This window comes from Aotus nancymaae, unplaced genomic scaffold (assembly GCF_030222135.1).
Source record: "Aotus nancymaae isolate 86718 unplaced genomic scaffold, 86718_ANA_hifiasm-v0.15.2.pri h1tg000010l, whole genome shotgun sequence".
Taxonomy (NCBI): Eukaryota; Metazoa; Chordata; class Mammalia; order Primates; family Aotidae; genus Aotus; species Aotus nancymaae.
Genome location: NW_026988421.1, coordinates 29,108,865 through 29,127,500, shown reverse-complemented (window position 1 = coordinate 29,127,500; position 18,636 = coordinate 29,108,865). Strand labels below are relative to the sequence as shown.

The window sequence follows — 18,636 nt, the reverse complement described above, 5'->3', positions numbered from 1 at the left end:
AAAACCTCCAGGGGCTCTCCTTTGCCCTTTAGATGATATCTAAACTCTAGGGTGGCCCAGAAGGCCTTATATGATCTTACCCCCAGCCACCTTCATTCCCACCATTTTCTTATTCATTCTGCCTAGCCATACTGGCCTTCTGTCTTTCACCTGAACATGCCATTGCACTTGCTCTTCCTTCTGTCTGGAAGGATCTTCCCCAAGATCTTCACAAGACTGACGTGTCATTCAAATCTCAGCTCAGGTGTCACCTCCTTCAGTGGCATTTCTTGACCACTCCAGTTAAAGTAGGCTGCAGTCTTTACTTCTTTTTTGTTGTTGTTGTTGCCCAGACATTCAGTTCTTGTGCCTCAGCCTCCCAAGTAGGGGGGACCACATGTGCACACCACCATGCCCAGCTAATTTTTTTTTTTTTTGAGGCAGTCTCTGTTCCCCAAGCTGGAGTGCAGTGGGCGATCTCAGCTCACTGCAACCCCTGCCTCCGAGGTTCAAGCAAGGGTTCACATGCCATCACACCCAGCTAATTTTTGTATTTTTAATAGAGACAGGGTTTTGCTATGTTGGCCTGGTCAGGCGGGTCTTGAACTCTTGACCTCAAGTGATCCACACGCCTCAACCTCCCAAAGTGCTGGGATTACAGGCATGAGCCACCATACCTGACCCTTTACTCCTTAATTTATCTTTCTTTGTTTTCTTTACAATCATTATTGGTTTCTGAAATTAACATATTTGTATATGATCTTTCTCTTCTCCTCCTGAGAGAAGGCAAAGACACTTTGTATACCTGTTCACAGCAGTTTCCCTGTCACCTGGTGAAGTGCCTGGCATAGTGTAGTTACACAATAAACCGTTGTTGGCTGATTGGTACCACTAAAGTTCCAACTTTAGTCAGAATTCTTGTCTTGTCCCACCTAGGCTGCAGCCTTATCCCCCCTGCAAAACCCTTGCCTATTTTATTCTTAAATTAAATCAGTATTTAATCATTATATCCCCTTTCCCCACCATAGTTTTCAATGCCAGAGCCTTTCCTTAAAGCCCTTCTCTAAGCCAAATGGATTCTTTTATCATTTGCATCTTTCTTGTCATAAATACTTTCTTCATCTAGCCCTTGCAACCCTAGTTCTTAAGAGTGTCTTGTGTCTGGAACATCTTTCTCTACTTACCACACCCTCCTTTTTGGTAAAAGCGAGTTTTGCATGCAAACTAGAAATATTTGTCATTTCACCATGAAGTTCTGTCAGTCCACTGTGTATTTCCCAACCTATACATAATACAGTTAGTAAAGTCAGCATACTTAGTATTACGATGATAGTTGATGATCAAACCATCAACTCTATTTTTCCCTCCTGGCCCAGGCTGCAACTTCAGAGAAATTCATGATAATTTTGAAAGTGGTACATGCAATATGTTTTCAGAGGGGAAATGCCCCTAGCCTTTGAGAACTAAGCTAAAGGACAGTTCTAACGGCCATACCACCCTGAACGCGCCTGATCTTGTCAGATCTCGGAAACTAAGCAGGGTTGGGCCTGGTTAGTACTTGGACGGGAGACCACCTTGGAATACCGGGTGCTGCAGGCAAAAAAAAAAGGACAGTTCTAGAAATATTTAACTCCTTTTGTTTTGTGTGCTTGTCACCTGACAGCTTCTTTCTGTCTTTCATTCTTTCTTTTCTTTTCTTTTGGAGACAGCTGTTCACTATAAACAGAAAAGCAGAAGAGGGAGATGTGGAGGGGTGGCAGAAACTTACCATTAAGCTGAGGCTGTTTGTCAGCTTTCCAAGACACTTGAACAGTAGTGGTTGAGTCATCAGGCTTTTGTTGGGAAAGCCAAATCAATTCTACTGCATCCAGTAACCATTATCCTATCTCCCTAATATACAATCTTTTGATTTTTTTTGATCATTGAACTTTTTCACTGTGTCCTCACACAATCTGTGCTCTCAAATTGGAATTTTGCTGCATTTACTTTAGATAATTGTAGAAAAATCGGTAATGGAGAATGGTAGAAGAAAGGGGCTTGACAACAAAGACCTTTATCTCTGGATTTCTCTACAAACATAGTACCTTAGTTACAAATAAAATTCATATTACAGTGGATTTATCTGTAAGAATACTCTACCCTTAGAAGTTTTTGTTTTTGAGACAGAGTCTTGCTCTATCATCAGGCTGGAGTGCAGTGGTGCAATCTCAGCTTACTCCAACCTCCAACTCCCTGGTTCAGGCCATTCTCTTGCCTCAGCCTACAGAGTAGCTGGGATTATAGACACCGCACCACCACACCCAGTTAATTAATTATTTAATTTGGGGGAGACGGAGTCTTGCTCTGTTGCCAGGCTGGAGTGCAGTGGCATGATCTCAGCTCACTGCAACCTCCACCTCCTGGGTTCAAGTGATTCTCCTGCCTCAGCCTCCCAAGTAGCTGGAACTACAGGTGCATGCCATCACACTCAGCTAATTTTTGTATTTTTAGTAGATACGGGGTTTCACCATGTTGACCAAGATGGTCTTGATCTCTTGACCTCATGATCCGCCTGCCTCGGCCTCCCAAAGTGCTGAGATTGCATGTGTGAGCCACCATGCCCAGCCAGAAGTTTTTTAAAAATCAACTTTATTAAAATATAATTTATATACAATAAAATACACCCATTTTGAGTATATAGTTCAATGAATTTTGACAACTTGTTTAACAATCAAGTTAGTGAACATTTTCATTGCCCCGAAAACGCCCTTGTACCCTTCCTCAATCAGTCCCATTCTTACTTGCAGCCCCAGGCAACAACTGATCAATTTTTCTAACAATTAGAGTTACTGTTCCTAAAGTTTCATACAAGTAGAATCATAAGGACTCATTTGTACCTGGCTTCTTTGATTAAGCATGTTTTTGGGATTCATCCTTATCATTTTGTGTGTCTGTAGTTTATTCTTTTTATTGCTGAATACTATTCCATTCTACAGAAACATCACAATTTGTTTACCAGTTTATCTCTTGATGGTCATTTGGATTATTATTGTTTTGGATTTTTATTAATATTGAAGCAAAAAACATTAATGTACTAGTCTTTGTGTTGAACTGTGTTTCATTTTAAGGGGGCAAATACCTAAAGTGAAATCGCTGGGTCGTTTGGTAAGTATATGTTTAACTTTACAAAAAAACTGTCAACCTGTTTTCCAAACTGGTTGTACCATTAAACATAACTGCCAACAATGCATGAGAAACCCAGTTGTTCCTCGTTCTTGCTCACACTTAGTATTGTCAGTCTTTTAAATTTTAGCCATTCTAGTGAGTGTGTCGTAACGTCTTGATATTTTAATTTTCATTTCTCTAATGACTAATGATGTTGAACATCTTTTCATATGCTTATTAGCCATCTGTGGATATTTTTTTGAAGTATCTGTTCAAATCTTTTGCCTATTAAAAAAAAGTTTTTTAAAAAATTATTAAATGGTTATTAAACAGGGTTTTTAAAAAAATTATTATTGAGTTCTAAGAGTTTTTAATAGATTCTGGATACAAGTCCTTTGTGAAATACGTTTATTATGAATGTTTTCTCCAGTTTGTGATTTGTCATTTTTATTAACTGTTTCTTTTGGAAATCAGGTTTTGAACATTGCCACACACCAATTTACTGACTTTTTCTTCCTTTTATGATGTTTGCCTATTCCAGGAACATCAAAGTTTTCTCCTGTGTTTTCTTTTAGAAGTTTTATAGTTTTAGCTTCTACATATAAATACAGAATCAAGTTAATTTTTGTATATGGTAAGAAGTTAGGAACAAACTTCATTTCCTCTATGGATATCCAATTGTTGAAAAGACTATCCTTTCCTTATTGAATTTAATTTTATTTTAAAATTTTATTTATGGCCGGGCGCGGTGGCTCACGCCTGTAATCCCAGCACTTTGGGAGGCCGAGGCGGGTGGATCACGAGGTCAAGAGATCGAGACCATCCTGGTCAACATGGTGAAACCCCGTCTCTACTGAAAATACAAAAAATTAGCTGGGCATCGTGGCGCATGCCTGTAATCCCAGCTACTCAGGAGGCTGAGGCAGGAGAATTGCCTGAACCCAGGAGGCGGAGGTTGCAGTGAGCCGAGATCGCGCCATTGCACTCCAGCCTGGGTATCAGGAGCGAAACTCCGTCTCAAAAAAAAAAAAAAAAAAAAAAAAAAAAAAAAAAAAAAAATTATTTATTTATTTTGAGAAGGTGTCTCACTCTGTCACTCAATTTAGAGTGCAGTAGCACAATCTAGGCTCACTACAACCTCCACTTCCCAGTTTCAAGTGATTCTCATGTCTCAGCTGCCCGATTAACTAGGATTACAGACGTGGGCCATGACATCCAGCTGATTTTTGTATTTTTAGTAGAGATGGTGTTTCACCATGTTGACCAGGCTGGTCTGGATCTCCTGACCTCAGGTGATCTGCCTGCCTTGACCTCCTAAAGTGCTGGGATTACAGGTGTGAGCCACCATGCCTAGCCTCCCATTTAATTATCTTGGTATCTTTCTTGAAAGTCAGTTGGCTGTATGTATTTCTGAACTCGCTATTCCGTTCCATTGATCTACACTTTTGTCTTTACACCAGAGCCATGCTATCTTGATTACTATTACATATCTTGAAATTCACTAGTCTGAGTCTTCTATCTTTTTTCAAAGGGTTTTGTGGAGGTTTGTTGATGTTATTGTCATCGTTGTCGTTGTTTTGATGCAGTTTCACTATGTCATCCCAGCTGGAGTGCAGTGGCACAATCTCATCTCGGCTCACTGCACCCTCAACCTCCTGGGGTCAAGCAGTTCTCCTGCCTCAGCCTCCATAGTAGCTGGGATTACAGGCATACACACCACACCTGGCTAATTTTTGCATTTTTAGCAGAGGTAGGGTTTTGCCATGTCGGCCAGGCTGGTCTCGAACTCCTGACCTCAAGTGATCCCCTCACCTCGGCCTCCCAAAATGCTGGGATTACAAGCGTGAACCACCACACTCAACCTTTTTTTTAAATTCAGGAATATTTTGGTTAAGTTTATGTCCTTTGTTTTTTCTATACGAATTTTAGAATCAGCGAGTTAATTTGCCTGCTGAGATTTTGATACTACACTAACTCTGTAGGTCAGTTTGGAAAGAATAAACATCTTAGTAGATCCAATTTCTATAGTGTATCTCTTCATTATTTAAGTATTTTAAAAATTTCCTTCAGCAATGTTTTATAGTTTTCAGTTTATAAATATTACACAAATTTTATCAGGTTTTTTGTTTTGTTTTGTTTTGTTTTTTTTCCAGACAGAGTCTCGCTCTGTCACCCAGGCTGGAGTGCACTGGATCTCAGCTCACTGCAACCTCTGCTTCCCAGATTCAAGTAATTCTTCTGCCTCAGCTTCCTAAGTAGCTGGGACTACAGGCGTGTGCTACCATGCCTGGCTAATGTTTTATGCTTTTAGTAGAGATGTGGTTTCACCATGTTAGACAGGATGGTCTCTATCTCTTGACCTCATGATCCACCCACCTCAGCCTCCCAAAGTGCTGGGATTACAGGCTTGAACCACCATGCCTGGTCCAAATTTTATCAGATTTACTCCTGAGAATTATATGTTTTTATGGTACTACAAATTGTATAGGTGAATGGTTTTTTAAAAAAAAATTTTTTTTTTAAATAATTGTATGGGGTACTCTCAGGGTGGCTAGTGACCTGAAAAGGGACACAGTGGGGGCTGGTGAGTCTCGTGATGATCTGTTTCTTGATCTGGGTGTTGGTTATGTGGGTATGTTCACCTTGTGAAAATTAGTTAAGTACACTTAAGATTAAGCATTTTTATGTATGTTATACTTTAATGAAAATTAAAATGGAAAAAATATATATTGAAAAAGAAGAATGTACTTCAGAAAGAGGGGGAAAGCTTATTTGTTCCTTACAAAAATCCAGTGAAATAGAACCTATTATCCCCGTTTTATAGATGAGAGAATTAGACTCAGGAAGATCAAGTTATTTACTCCATGTCACACAGCTGCTAATTTGAGGAGCTAGAATTTGAAACCAGGTCCTTTTACTCCAGGGCCAAAGCTTTTAAAACAGTAGAGGTTGAAGGTAATCCATTTGATAATGGATCCCAGGTATGTGTCTTTCTGCCTCATCAAAAAAATACTTTTGTTTTGAGAGGTGGTAACTAAAATGTATGCCAGCTAGAATAGCCCAGAACAGTTGATAAATATGTGGAATCTCAGTTTATACTTTATGTCTAATAACCAAATGTTTGATTCCCACTTATGATTTGATCATTGAAAGTATCAATCTTGCCTTCTTTTTAGCTTCTGCAGTAGGATACCCAAACTTTTTAAAACCTTAGGCAATTTTATCTAACAGTCTGATAGCAACTGATCAAAGCATGACTCCTCATGATTATAGCAATATCTCATTTATTTAACGTATATGTGGAACAATTTCATTAAGTTGCTGATTGTTCTTCTCTGTTACTGGCATTTCTGGTCTTTATCCAGAAAACAGTACTCCAGTAGCACCCAACTCAGGTCCATTTCCACCTTTTAAAAGACAAAGGGTGCCTTTTAAAAGACAAATATATAAAAAATGATAGAGTGGGAGGTTTTCATTGTTGGGATGAGACGTGGCATTTGGTCAAGCTTATAAACTCACCTGTTTGTTCGTTCTCTAAATCTTCACATTACACGAGTTTTCATTTCTGAGATACAAACAAATAACCTACACAAAAAGCAGCCCTGAAGTCCCCCAAGGCCTGTGTTCAACAAGGTTCTTATTAATCATTTTTAGTCTGTTTCATAGGCAACAATGGCATTTATGCTAGAAAACATCCATCTCAGCACACCAGGACTTGTTGTTCACAGGTATCAGCTCCTTCTGTCTAAAGAAAATGGCCTAATGCCATTTTTGAAAATACGCTTTCAGCTGTGTATCTTTACTTTGTAAAGAGGCCTGTGTATAGGATTTAATATCTAGAAAATAAGGCAAGCCTCAAGAGTTCAGGGCTGCAGTGAGCTACAATCACACCACTCTAGCCTGAGTGACAGAGCAAGCCCCTGTTTCTAAAAATAAAAGTAAATAAATAAAAGACAGTAAGGCAGGCCTGAGCCTTGAAATGAATTATCTAAATTGGGTACAGTTTTACAGCATGTTTCACATTGAGTATATCTAAGCAGGGATGAACTCTATGGTAACATGGGTCTTCTTGCCACATTTGGATTGTCTTAAGTAAATATGCCAAAGATTCATCAAATTACTTTGAAAAGTACCCAGTTGTAACCATTTGTGATTATCCTTTAAAGAAAATCCCACTTTCTTTAGAGTAGCAAAAGTCTAACAGTCTAATATCCACTGATCAAAGCATGACTCCTCATGATCATAGCAATATCTCGTTTATTTAATGTATAAGTGGAACAAATTCATTAAGTTGCTGATTGTTCTCTGTTATTGGCATTTCTAGTCTTTATCCAGAAAACACTGATTTCTGAATCTTTTCTATTGATTTCTGAATCTTTCCTAGTGTCCCCCAGCTTCAGACTTGAGTGTCATTTTGTCTCCTCCTTTTTTCTCATACTCGTATCCAATCTATCAGCAAATTCAGTAGGATCTGTCTTCAGAATATCCACTGAATACCAGTTATTTCTCACCACCTCTGTAGCTGCCACTGTGATCTAAGAGGTTGTTCTCTCTTCCATGGACTGTTGAAGCATTGTCTTAATTGGCCTCCTTCTATTTATGTCCCATGTAATTTGAAAGAACCACATAGCAGTGGTCCTTTTAAACGGTGTCAGATTGTGTCGCTATTATGCTTTTGGGTGTTTGCTCATGTGCCCTTCTGTATGGTTTCTCATCCTCCATACCTGTCTCTCAGGTTAGCCTGAGTTTCTTACATGGTAGTTCAATAATCTAAGGAGTCAACAGAAGTTGCCTGGGCTTAGAAGTCCCAGAATAGAATGCAACTTTCTCCCCATTCTCTTAGTCAAAGCCCAAATTCACAGAATAGGACATAATCTCCACCTTTTGATAGGAGGAGTAGCATTCATGTAGAGCAAGAGCTGGAATTGCTGGGGGCAATCTCTGGAGATTTGCCACCACCATCACCGGAATGACCAGGATAATTTGGCCCCAGCCACTTCTCCAGCCTTACTTTTCCTTGCTCACTCTATTCAAGTCACACCAGGCCCTCTTGTTCTTTGAACATGCCAGACAGATTGCCACCCAGGACATATGGTCTCCAAATTCCCATTGCCTAGACCATTCTTCCAGTTCCCTCATTTCCTTCATGTCTGAGTTAGAATGCCACCTCTTTCAGGAAACTATCTCTGACAGCTTAGACTTAAATAATCATATTAGTTTTTTGTTAATTGCTGCATAATAAGTCACCACAAACTTAGCAAGTTAAAACAATACCTATTTATTAGTTCTGTGTATAGTTCTGAGGGTCAGAAGTGTGGCACATTGTGACTGGGTTCTCTGCTTAGAGTATCTCAAAGCTTAAATCAATCAAGGTGTTGGACTGGACTGAGTTCTCACCTGGAAGCTCTGAGGAAAAATCCTCTTCTCAGCTGACTCTTTTTTTTTTTTTTTTTTTTTTTTTTTAAGATGGAGTTTCGCTCTTGTTGCCCAGGCTGGAGTGCAATGGCACGATCTCAGCCCACTGCAACCTCTACCTCCTGGGTTCAAGGGATTCTTCTCCCTCAGCCTTCTGAGTAGCTGGGATTACAGGTGCCTGCTACCACACCAGCTAATTTTTTGTATTTTTAGTAGAGATGGGAAATTTGCTATGTTGACCAGGCTGATCTTGAACTCCTGACCTCAGGTGATCTACCCACCTCGGCCTCCCAAAGTGCTGGGATTATAGATGTAAGCAACCTTGCCCAGACTTCAGCTCATTCTTGTTGGCAGAATTCAGTTCCTTGCCATTGTAGGACTGAGGTCCCTATTTTCTTACTGGCTGTCAGCTGGGGGCTCCTCTCAGCAGCTAGAGACTGACCATATTCCTTGCCAGCTGGCCCCCTTCCTCTTCTGCAATCCGTTGGAGCAAACTCTCTGCTTTTAAAGGCTTACATGATTAGGTCAGCCCCAGCTAAGTAATCTCCTTATCTTAAGGTCAGCTAATTCAGATCCCTCTTTTAATCACAGCAATACGTACATTACTATTTTAATAATTCAGGGAAGATATGTGTACACTAGGGGCCAAGAATCTTGGGAACCATCTTAGAATTTTGCCTACCACAATAACATACTTTTTCCTGTCCTCTTATCCTGCTTTATTTTTCTTCATAGCATTACCTACATTATTCTAAGTATTTGCTTGTGGTTTGTTTGTTTGTTTGTTTGTTTGTTTGTTTGTTTGTTTTTGGGGACAGAGCCTGTTGACCAGGCTGGAGCGAAGTGGTGCAATCTCAGCTCACTGCAACCGCTGCATCCGGGGTTCAAGCTATTCTCCTGCCTGAGCCTCCTGAGTAGCTGGGATTACAAGCGTGTTCTCCTCCCAAAATGTTGGGATTACAGGTGTGAGCCACTACACACAGCTGCTTGTGTTTTTAGTGTGCCTTTCACACTAAGAGTATATGTTAGTGATGTTAGAAACTGTCATTTTGGTTCATTGTTATATTTCTAGTACCAAGGACAGTGTTTGGCCTATTGTAGATGCCCAGTAAATACTTATTGAATAAATAAATTAATAAATAAGACTTCATGGGAAATACAGATTATTTCATGGAAAAGGGTAGATTGAGCATATGAGTGTTATTTAAACTTTATGTCCAGAAAGGTACCACAGAGTCTCAGAATATTCATTGGTTTCTCTTTCCATGAAGGATTTCTTATTTGACTATTAAAAGCCAAGTTGTTGGCCAGGCGCAGTGGCTCACATCTGTAATCCCAGCACTTTCGGAGTCCAAAGTGGGTGGATCCTTTGAGGTAGGAGTTCAAGACCAGTCTGGGTAACATGGTGAAATCCCATGTCTACTAAAACACAAAAAAGTAACTGGGTGTGGTGGCACATGCATGTAGTCCTAGCCACTCAGGAGGCTAAGGCAGGAGAATTGCTTGATTCTCCTGGGAGGTGGAGGTTGCAGTGAGCCAAGATCTCGCTACTGCACCCCAACCTGGGCGATAGAATGAGACTCTGTCTCAAAAAAAAAAATATTGTGCTGACTGGGCACAGTGGCTCACATCTGTAATCCCAGCACTTTGAAAGGCCAAAGCAGGAAAATTGCTTGAAGCCAGTTTGAGACCAGCCTGGGCAACAAAGGAAGACTCCACCTCTACAAAAAAAAAAATGTTAAAAATTAGCTGGACATCGTAGTGTGCACCCATATAGTCCCAGCTACTCTGGAGGCTGAGGTGGGAGGATCACTTGAGCCCAGGAGCTGGAGGCTGCATTGTGCTATGATCTCACCACTTTAATCCAGCCTGGGTGACAGAGTGAGACCTTGTCTCAAAAAAAGAGTTGTGAGCAAGTAATTGTATAAATGTTCAACAAGTGTTGTATAAAATAAAAAACAAATTAGATTTTTGGCTTGCTAGTAATAACATGCTTTCAGCTTTTGGGTTTTATCTGTGTATCTTCAAACAATAAGAATGTCTTCTACAAACTTTTGGAAATGGATGCTTAGTCTTCTGGTGTTATAGCTGATTTGTCAACTTTGTATGTTATTTCTGTGGTTTTCCACGTAATTGCTAGTAGTATAACAGAGTGGGCTCAATCGTGTAGACATAACATAGCATGCCATACCAGAAAATCAGATATATTTCCCTCATTTTCAATACTAATCATTTTATATTTCTTTTAACCCCCTTCTACAGACAAAACTTGCCAATGGCACTTCCAGTATGATTGTGCCCAAGCAACGGAAACTCTCGGCAAGCTATGAAAAGGAAAAGGAACTGTGTGTCAAATACTTTGAGCAGTGGTCAGAGTCAGATCAAGTGGAATTTGTGGAACATCTTATATCCCAAATGTGTCACTACCAACATGGGCACATAAACTCATATCTTAAACCTATGTTGCAGAGAGATTTCATAACTGCCCTGCCAGGTATGTCTACAGGTGTTTGTAAACTATTAATTTGCTATGATAACAGAACTAGGTCTCCAGCTATATATCTCTCTTTAAAAATCTATTGGCTTGATTTTAACAAATTAAGTCCCTTAACTGTATCTTTTTGGTATAAAGCTTTTTAAAAAAACAAACTCTAGAAATAAAGACTCTTTTTTTATTTGAGACGGAGTCCTACTCTGTCATGCCCAGGTTGGAGTACAGTGGCGTGATCTCTGCCTCCCAGGTTCAAGCGATTCTCCTACCTCAGCCTCCTGAATAGCTGGGTCTACAGGCACCCACCACCGTGCCCAGCTAATTTTTATATTTTTAGTAGTGGCAAGCTTTCACCACATTGGCCAGTCTGGTCTTGAACTTATGCCCTTAAATAATCCACTCACCTCGGCCTCCCAAAGTTCTGGAATTACAGGCGTGAGCCACCATGCCCAGCCAAGACTCTTTTTATCCTATCTTCTTGTACATGCCCTTCTATCAACTTATTTTTACCCATACATAGGTCCAAGTAAAATCTTTTCTGAGGTGTTACCTGGTGTAAGATGTGTCTTTTATAATAATATGTCTTAGTTTCAAGATATGTTCGCTTGTGTACTTGAATTTGTATTTCTATGAGAATATATCAACAGAATATTTAAATTCTACAGATGAGTAAGAAACATTTTTAGTTGAAGTTTTTAGAAAGAAGGATATCTAGGGCCAGGCGCGGTGGCTTACGCCTATAATCCCAGCACTTTGGGAGGCCGAGGCGGGTGGATCACGAGGTCAAGAGATCGAGACCATCCTGGTCAACAAGGTGAAACCACGTCTCTACTAAAAAATATGAAAGTTAGCTGGGCATGGTGGCGCACGCCTGTAGTCCCAGCTACTCGGGAGGCTGAGGCAGGAGAATTGCTTGAACCCAGCAGGCGGAGGTTGCAGTGAGCCGAGATCGCGCCATTGCACTCCAGCCTGGGTAACAAAAGCGAAACTCCGTCTCAAAAAAAAAAAGAAGGATATCTTATAAGCCTTGTTATGGTGTTAAATAAATATAAAACGATATGTAAAATAATTTTTTTGGAGGATACTGTGGTTTTTCTAAATGCTTAAAGGGAAGACTAGGGCACTGCCAAGTTGTCAGTATTTGGGGGGAATGCTATCTCAGGAAAAATACAAGATTCTCGTGTATTCAAAGTTTATTTCAAGAGAGAAAAATCATACCAACATGAATGAATCTTATCTTAAATATCATATCTTGTTAGGTTAGGGGTGTTGGTTGTTGTTTTCCAATTACAGAAGTTATAGGAAATTTAGAAAACATTTTTTAAAATTTCTAGAATCCCACCATTCAGAAAGAACTACTAATTTGCTGAATTACTAATATTTTGGCAGGTAGCCTTTCTGTTTTGTGTAGGTATGTGTATTTTGCTTAAAACTTTGATCATAAATGTTTTGTGACCATTTTTTCTTAATATATTCCCTTAATGTATTTTTCTAAATGTGTGTTCTTTTAACATACTTTTCAATTGCATAGTATTCTTTACAATGGTTGAAGCACATATTCTTTAACTCCTTTATTGAACATTTAGGTAGTTTCAAAATTTTTTCCTATTATAAACCATGTGATGATCAATGTTTATACATTAATCTTGTGGGAATCCTAGGGAAAAAATACAGACATGAAATCACTTTATATTAAAGAGTTTGAACATTTTTAAGGCTTTTAATACATGGTGCCAAACTATCCCCTAATAAAAATATAACAGCTTGTAACCTCCCAAGTATTAATAGTACTTTTTAAATTTTTGCTAATTATAGCTTTTTAAGGTTTTTGTTTTTCTGAACTAGGAGTTTAAGTTACTGTTTAAACAAAGGAAATAACTATTTGTATCAGAAATAACCACTGTAAAAACTGAATTTTACCTATATCTGTTGTTAAATAGAATAGATTTTTACCCCCTCTTTAGTCATTGGATTTTGTTTTAGCCATAGGCAAACAGTTTTCTTTGTACAAACAGTCTGTGTGTACCTCATTACTTTGTTCTCCCCAATCACTGAGACATGTTACTATCTCAAGCTTATACCACTAAGAATTGAACAGGAGTTGATTAGACCTGTGTATTCTTTACCTAATATTGATCCCTGGTGTGTATCCGCTGACCACTCTATGAGGTATTAAATCATCAATCTAATGCTTTATGGCCATTTAAACTTATAAACCTATACCATCTGGCTATGTTTAGTAAACCAAACTACTTCAAAAAGTGCCTGTAGTCCATTAATGTAATGGGTTTGTTTGGAGTGTTAGGTGAAATTACTTCCAAAGACTTATAGGTACATGGTGAATGATCAGGAGCAATTTGATGGAAGCCATTAAAAACACAAGACTGCATTTTGGAAATTTCTGATGGTGTAGAAAGTTTTAATATAAAGATCCAGGAATTGTGCCATTACTGTATTTTACATGACAAACTAATTATTATATCTTTAATTGGCTTTTGTTTATGTTCCTTTAATAAGAATTGGGTAATGCATGTCTCCATCTGCTTATGCTTAAATACCAATATGTGATGTCAGTCGAACAAGATCCATTTAATGCTTTCTTTCTCACGTCTGCTGAAAAGTGTCACTGATACCCATACAATCTTTATAATTAAAATGATACTTAAGCACGTTTGGCTTATTGCTAATGGCGTCCAAGTGTGCCTCTGTATGATTCAGGGGAAAAGCACAAAATGAAATGCAATGTTCTCTTTCCTGTTAAGTTTGTCCCTACAGGAGTGAGAGTATGAAGGAATCCTTCTGAACTATTTAAGGCTGTAGAAAACCTCTGATACGTATGTTGTAAACAGAAATGACTGAATGTTTTTGTCTCAGTTGTAAATTTAGAACAGCAGGCAAAAGAAGTTTTTTTAGTGAGATCACCTTATTTTATAGGATCTTTTCTTCTAAGACCTAGGTACAGATTTGGGTGGTAGAAAACTTTAATTGGGAAGCCCACCTGGTTTATACCCCCCAAGATCTATTATCCACTGTTTTCCTCTGCATAGCCTACAAGTATTCTCTTAAATGATGACCAAGTTATCTTTTGGTCTGGAATTTTTTTCATTTTTGCTCAGCTCAGCTGTCATTTAGATTTTATAGCAGCAGCTACTCTCAAATACAGTTTTTTTAACATCTAAAATTAAACCCATTCTTGAACTTAAACATACCTTTTTGTCTTTCTCTTGGGATATTTCCATACCATTCTGTATTTCCTTCTTCTCTCCATTCTGCATGCCCAAAATTCTATAACCCAGCACATTCTGACTTAGTGTCTCTCCCCCAGTACATTTAAAGGATATTTCTTCTACCGAACAGCTTTGGAACGGCAGCAGTAATAGAAACAGAATGAGAAATGGACCTAATATAGAGATTTGGGGGGGTCTGAATCATAGAGTTTGAGATGCCATCCATAGAACATCCCCTAGTGCTGAAATCCATATAGATAGATGTGAATTGTTTTCTGGAATCCTTTTTATTTTTAATGTCTTGGGGGGGTTTGCTGATTGTTAGCTTTAACTTCCTTATCTAAAGGAAGATGGAAAATACCATTCATTTCTGTAACCTTATGGAAAAATTATTGACACTCATTTTACCCAAGCCTCTGTTTGAAAAAGAAACTGGACCACGCCAGGGACAATGATGTGCCTTCATAGCAGAACAAATGCTGTTCTGTTTTAAAGGACCTTTTGTAAAAAATCATTCACCACCCTCTGTGTTCTTTTTCTTTGCCTCCTACCCCTACTGAAAGCTCGGGGTTTGGATCATATTGCTGAGAACATTCTGTCATACCTGGATGCCAAATCACTATGTGCTGCTGAACTTGTATGCAAGGAATGGTACCGAGTGACCTCTGATGGCATGTTATGGAAGAAGCTCATCGAGAGAATGGTCAGGACAGATTCTTTGTGGAGAGGCCTGGCAGAACGAAGAGGGTGGTGAGCCTTTAACTTTCTTACTATTACAGGGCCTCAGGACCTGGCCATTCACAGTCACTGAAAGATTTTTGGGGAGCCAGTGAGACCATTTCTCATTTAATACGGTGATTTTGCTGATTTGTAGCTTAAAATGTAACAAAGAACAATTGTTCATGTACTCAGCAGTTTTCCTTCTTACCTATCACTCACAAAATGACATGATATTGTATTAATACTGCTTTGCAAAAAATAATGGAAAGCTGACCAGCCCTCCTGTTTAAAGCATTCTGTTCTCTGTACAGAAGTTGATATCCTGTGGCTGGGCACATTGGTTCATGCCTGTAATCCCAGCACTTTGGGAGGCCCAGGTGGGCAGACCACTTGAGGCCAGGAGTTTGAGACCAGCCTGGCCAGCATGGCAAAACCCTGTCTCTACTAAAAATACAAAAGTGGCCGGGCGCGGTGGCTCAAGCCTGTAATCCCAGCACTTTGGGAGGCCGAGGCGGGTGGATCACGAGGTCAAGAGATCGAGACCATCCTGGTCAACATGGTGAAACCCCGTCTCTACTAATACAAAAAATTAGCTGGGCATGGTGGCGCGTGCCTGTAATCCCAGCTACTCAGGAGGCTGAGGCAGGAGAATTGCCTGAACCCAGGAGGCGGAGGTTGCGGTGAGCCGAGATCGCGCCATTGCACTCCAGCCTGGGTAACAAGAGCGAAACTCCGCCTCAAAAAAAAAAAAAAAAAAAAAAAAATACAAAAGTTAGCCAGGTGTGGTGGCACACACCTGTAATCCCATCTACTCTGGAGGCTGAGTGAGGAGAATCTCATGAACCCAGGAAGTGGATGTTGCAGTGAGCGGAGATCAAGCCATTACATTCCAGCCTGGGCTACAGAGCATGTCTTTGTCTCAAAAAAAAAAAAAAAGGAAGAAGGAAGAAGTTGATATCCTGCAAAAGGGCTAATGGGCAATGTATGAGGCAAGTAGATGACTTTGAATCACATAGAAACGATCCAGTCTAGCTTTCCCCTAAAATAATCTAGAACAAATGATTTTCTTTTCTTTCAGAAAATTTCTTGCCTTTATCTTATGCCTCTGGTGTTTTGTCACCTTTGTAATCAAAAATTATTTTTATGCCCAAGTGGAATAAAAACTTTAGCTATCAGAAAAAGTGAAAATGAAATACAGTATAAATCATTGTTTCTTCTTAAGACTTCTGTTTTTCAAGATTTTCTGGTTTAATTTAGAATTCCCTGAAACATCATATAGTTAGCAGCCTAAGAGACTTCACTAATTTTTTGTTATTCTCTTAATAGCACCATTTCATTAGAACTTTTGGAAGATATCTTTCTTTAAATAATTTTCTCTCAGAGTAATCGTTCATAAAGGTGACATATTAAATATTTTAGTTGACAGAAAAAATGATAATAGGCAGTGTGTGCTTCATAGTGTCCTTCCACATTAATTTTATCCGTTGTTTATCTTGCCTCATAAAGAGGAAAACAAGTATAGAGAACACTTTTAAAAGATTAATTTTCGTGGATCAGCTTTCCTTAGAATTTTCATGAAAATATAGTTGGCTCTTTTTTTTTCTGTCTTTGAAACTTATTAACACATAATAAATACAATGACCTATAAATATTATACGAAATGCTTCAGAGATTTTTATCATTCTGGCTATCAGGAAGACTGTTTAAATTTTTCTCTCAAATTGATTTAAGGGAACAAAAAACTAGACAATTTTTAGGCTATGTAACAATTACATAGTAAAAGAATATTGTTGGCCAGGTGGGGTGGCTCACTCCTGTAATCTCAACACTTTTGGAGGCCAAGGCAAGAGGATCGCTTGAGCCCAGGAATGTGAGACCTCATCTCTACAAAAAAAAAAAAAAATCAAAAAATTAGCTGGGCCTGATGGCGTGCACCTGTAATCCCAGCTACTCAGGAGACTGAGGTGGGAGGATGGCTTGAGCCTGGGAAGTTGAGGCTGCAGTGAGCTATCATTATGCCACTGTACTCCAGCCTGGGCAACAGAGCAAGACCCTCTGTCTGTCTGTCTGTCTGTCTCTCTCTCTCTCTCTCTCTCTCTCTCACACACACACACACACACACACACAGAATATTATTACGACTTCTTTTTAAATTCTCACTTATTTCACTACATAGAAAAAATAGAAATCTTACCTTTCATAACCTACTTCATACGTTAAAAATAAACTCTTTAATAGTACAACAAAGCTAATAAAAATAGAGTTATATGGCATTCAGAGTCCATCATTTTGCTAAGAGTGCTGGGACCAGCCTGGGAATACAGTAGGTAATTGTTTACATGGGAAAATTTTAGGGCAGCTGAGAAGATTTCTCTATTCTCAGGAAAAAAAAAAAAAAAAGAATCTTTTCCAAATAACTCCTGAAATTTCAATTAAGGAGATTCACTCCTTTAGCTATAAAGGTTCTGTTCCCTGTTAAAATACATTGTGTTCTCATTTGGACCGTAAATGACAGTAAGCCTTCATCAGACATTGGAAGTTTACTATGTCCTTTTTTGAAAGCAGAGAGATCAAGAAGTAAGTGGGCATTTCTTGACAGATGGATGTGAAAATGCCAAAGGTAAAAGTAGGCTCCACAGTTTTGCTTGGGATTGGCACTAAATGGTAAGATCTGCTATGTTAGTTACAAATTAAAAATGATCATTGAGAAGATGACTTTTGAGCCATTTTAAAGGGTAGGTGAAGAATATAGGATCCAGCACTAATTAACACATTTTCCCCCATCTCTTCATCCATGGAAACCCATTCCTGCTCTTTGAGTATTTTTCAGAGTTCTGACTATATCCCCTTGTCTTTGGGCACATGTATCCTCTTAATCCCATGATATTACCTATGAAATTGCAAATAATCCACCCCATGTTGACCTCCTCCAGTATTCCTTCGACTTTCTTGCTGCTTCTATTTTTACATGTTGCCTTTATTCCTGTGTCAGTTGTCTTCCCTTTAAAAAAAAAAAAATTGACTCCGGCTGGCCACAGTGGCTCACACTTGTAATCCCAGCACTTTGGGAGGTTGAAGTGGGTGGATCATGAGGTCAGGAGATCGAGACCATCCTGGCCAACATGGTGAAACCCTGTCTCTACATTAGCGGGGCATGGTGGCGTGTGCCTGTAATCCCAGCTACTTGGGAGGCTGAAGCAGGAGAATCATTTGAACCCGGAGTTGGAGTTTGCGGTAAGCCAAGATCACGCCACTGCATTCCACCCTTGTGACAAAGCAAGACTCTGTCTCAAAAAAAAAAAAAAAAAATTTACTCCATCAGTTTCTCATTTTCTTCTTTCAAGTGGTTTTACCAAGCCTAATACGTCAATAAAATCTTTCCATGTTATCCCTTTCCCCGTATGCTAGCTTTGAAAGGTTCTTCCACCGGGCTCAGTGGCACGTGCCTGTAGTCCCAGGTACTCAGGAGGCTGAGGTGGGACTACAGGCATGAGGAGTCCCAACTCCTCGCTTGAGCCTAGGAGTTCTGCGCTGTAGTGCACTATGCCCATCGGGTGTCCGTAATAAGTTCAGCATCAATATGGTGACCTCCCGGGAGCAAAGGGGCCACCAGGTCACATAAGGAGGGGTGAACTGGCCCAGGTCAGAAACGGAGCAGGT

At 39.4% G+C, this 18,636-nt stretch overlaps 1 protein-coding gene and 1 pseudogene across 7 annotated transcripts in view; both read left to right on the top strand.

The window, feature by feature from the left end:
* The window catches only part of BTRC (beta-transducin repeat containing E3 ubiquitin protein ligase), a 196,611-nt gene that overhangs the window by 151,451 nt on the left and 26,524 nt on the right, over positions 1-18,636 (top strand). For all 7 annotated transcript variants that reach the window (XM_012439500.2, XM_012439493.2, XM_064373962.1 and 4 more), the window contains 2 exons: positions 10,801-11,032; positions 14,820-15,006. In XM_012439500.2, the coding sequence (XP_012294923.1) occupies positions 10,801-11,032; positions 14,820-15,006 (419 nt within the window). The remainder of the gene's footprint in view (positions 1-10,800; positions 11,033-14,819; positions 15,007-18,636) is intronic.
* On the top strand, positions 1,460-1,578 carry LOC135274114 (5S ribosomal RNA; annotated as a pseudogene).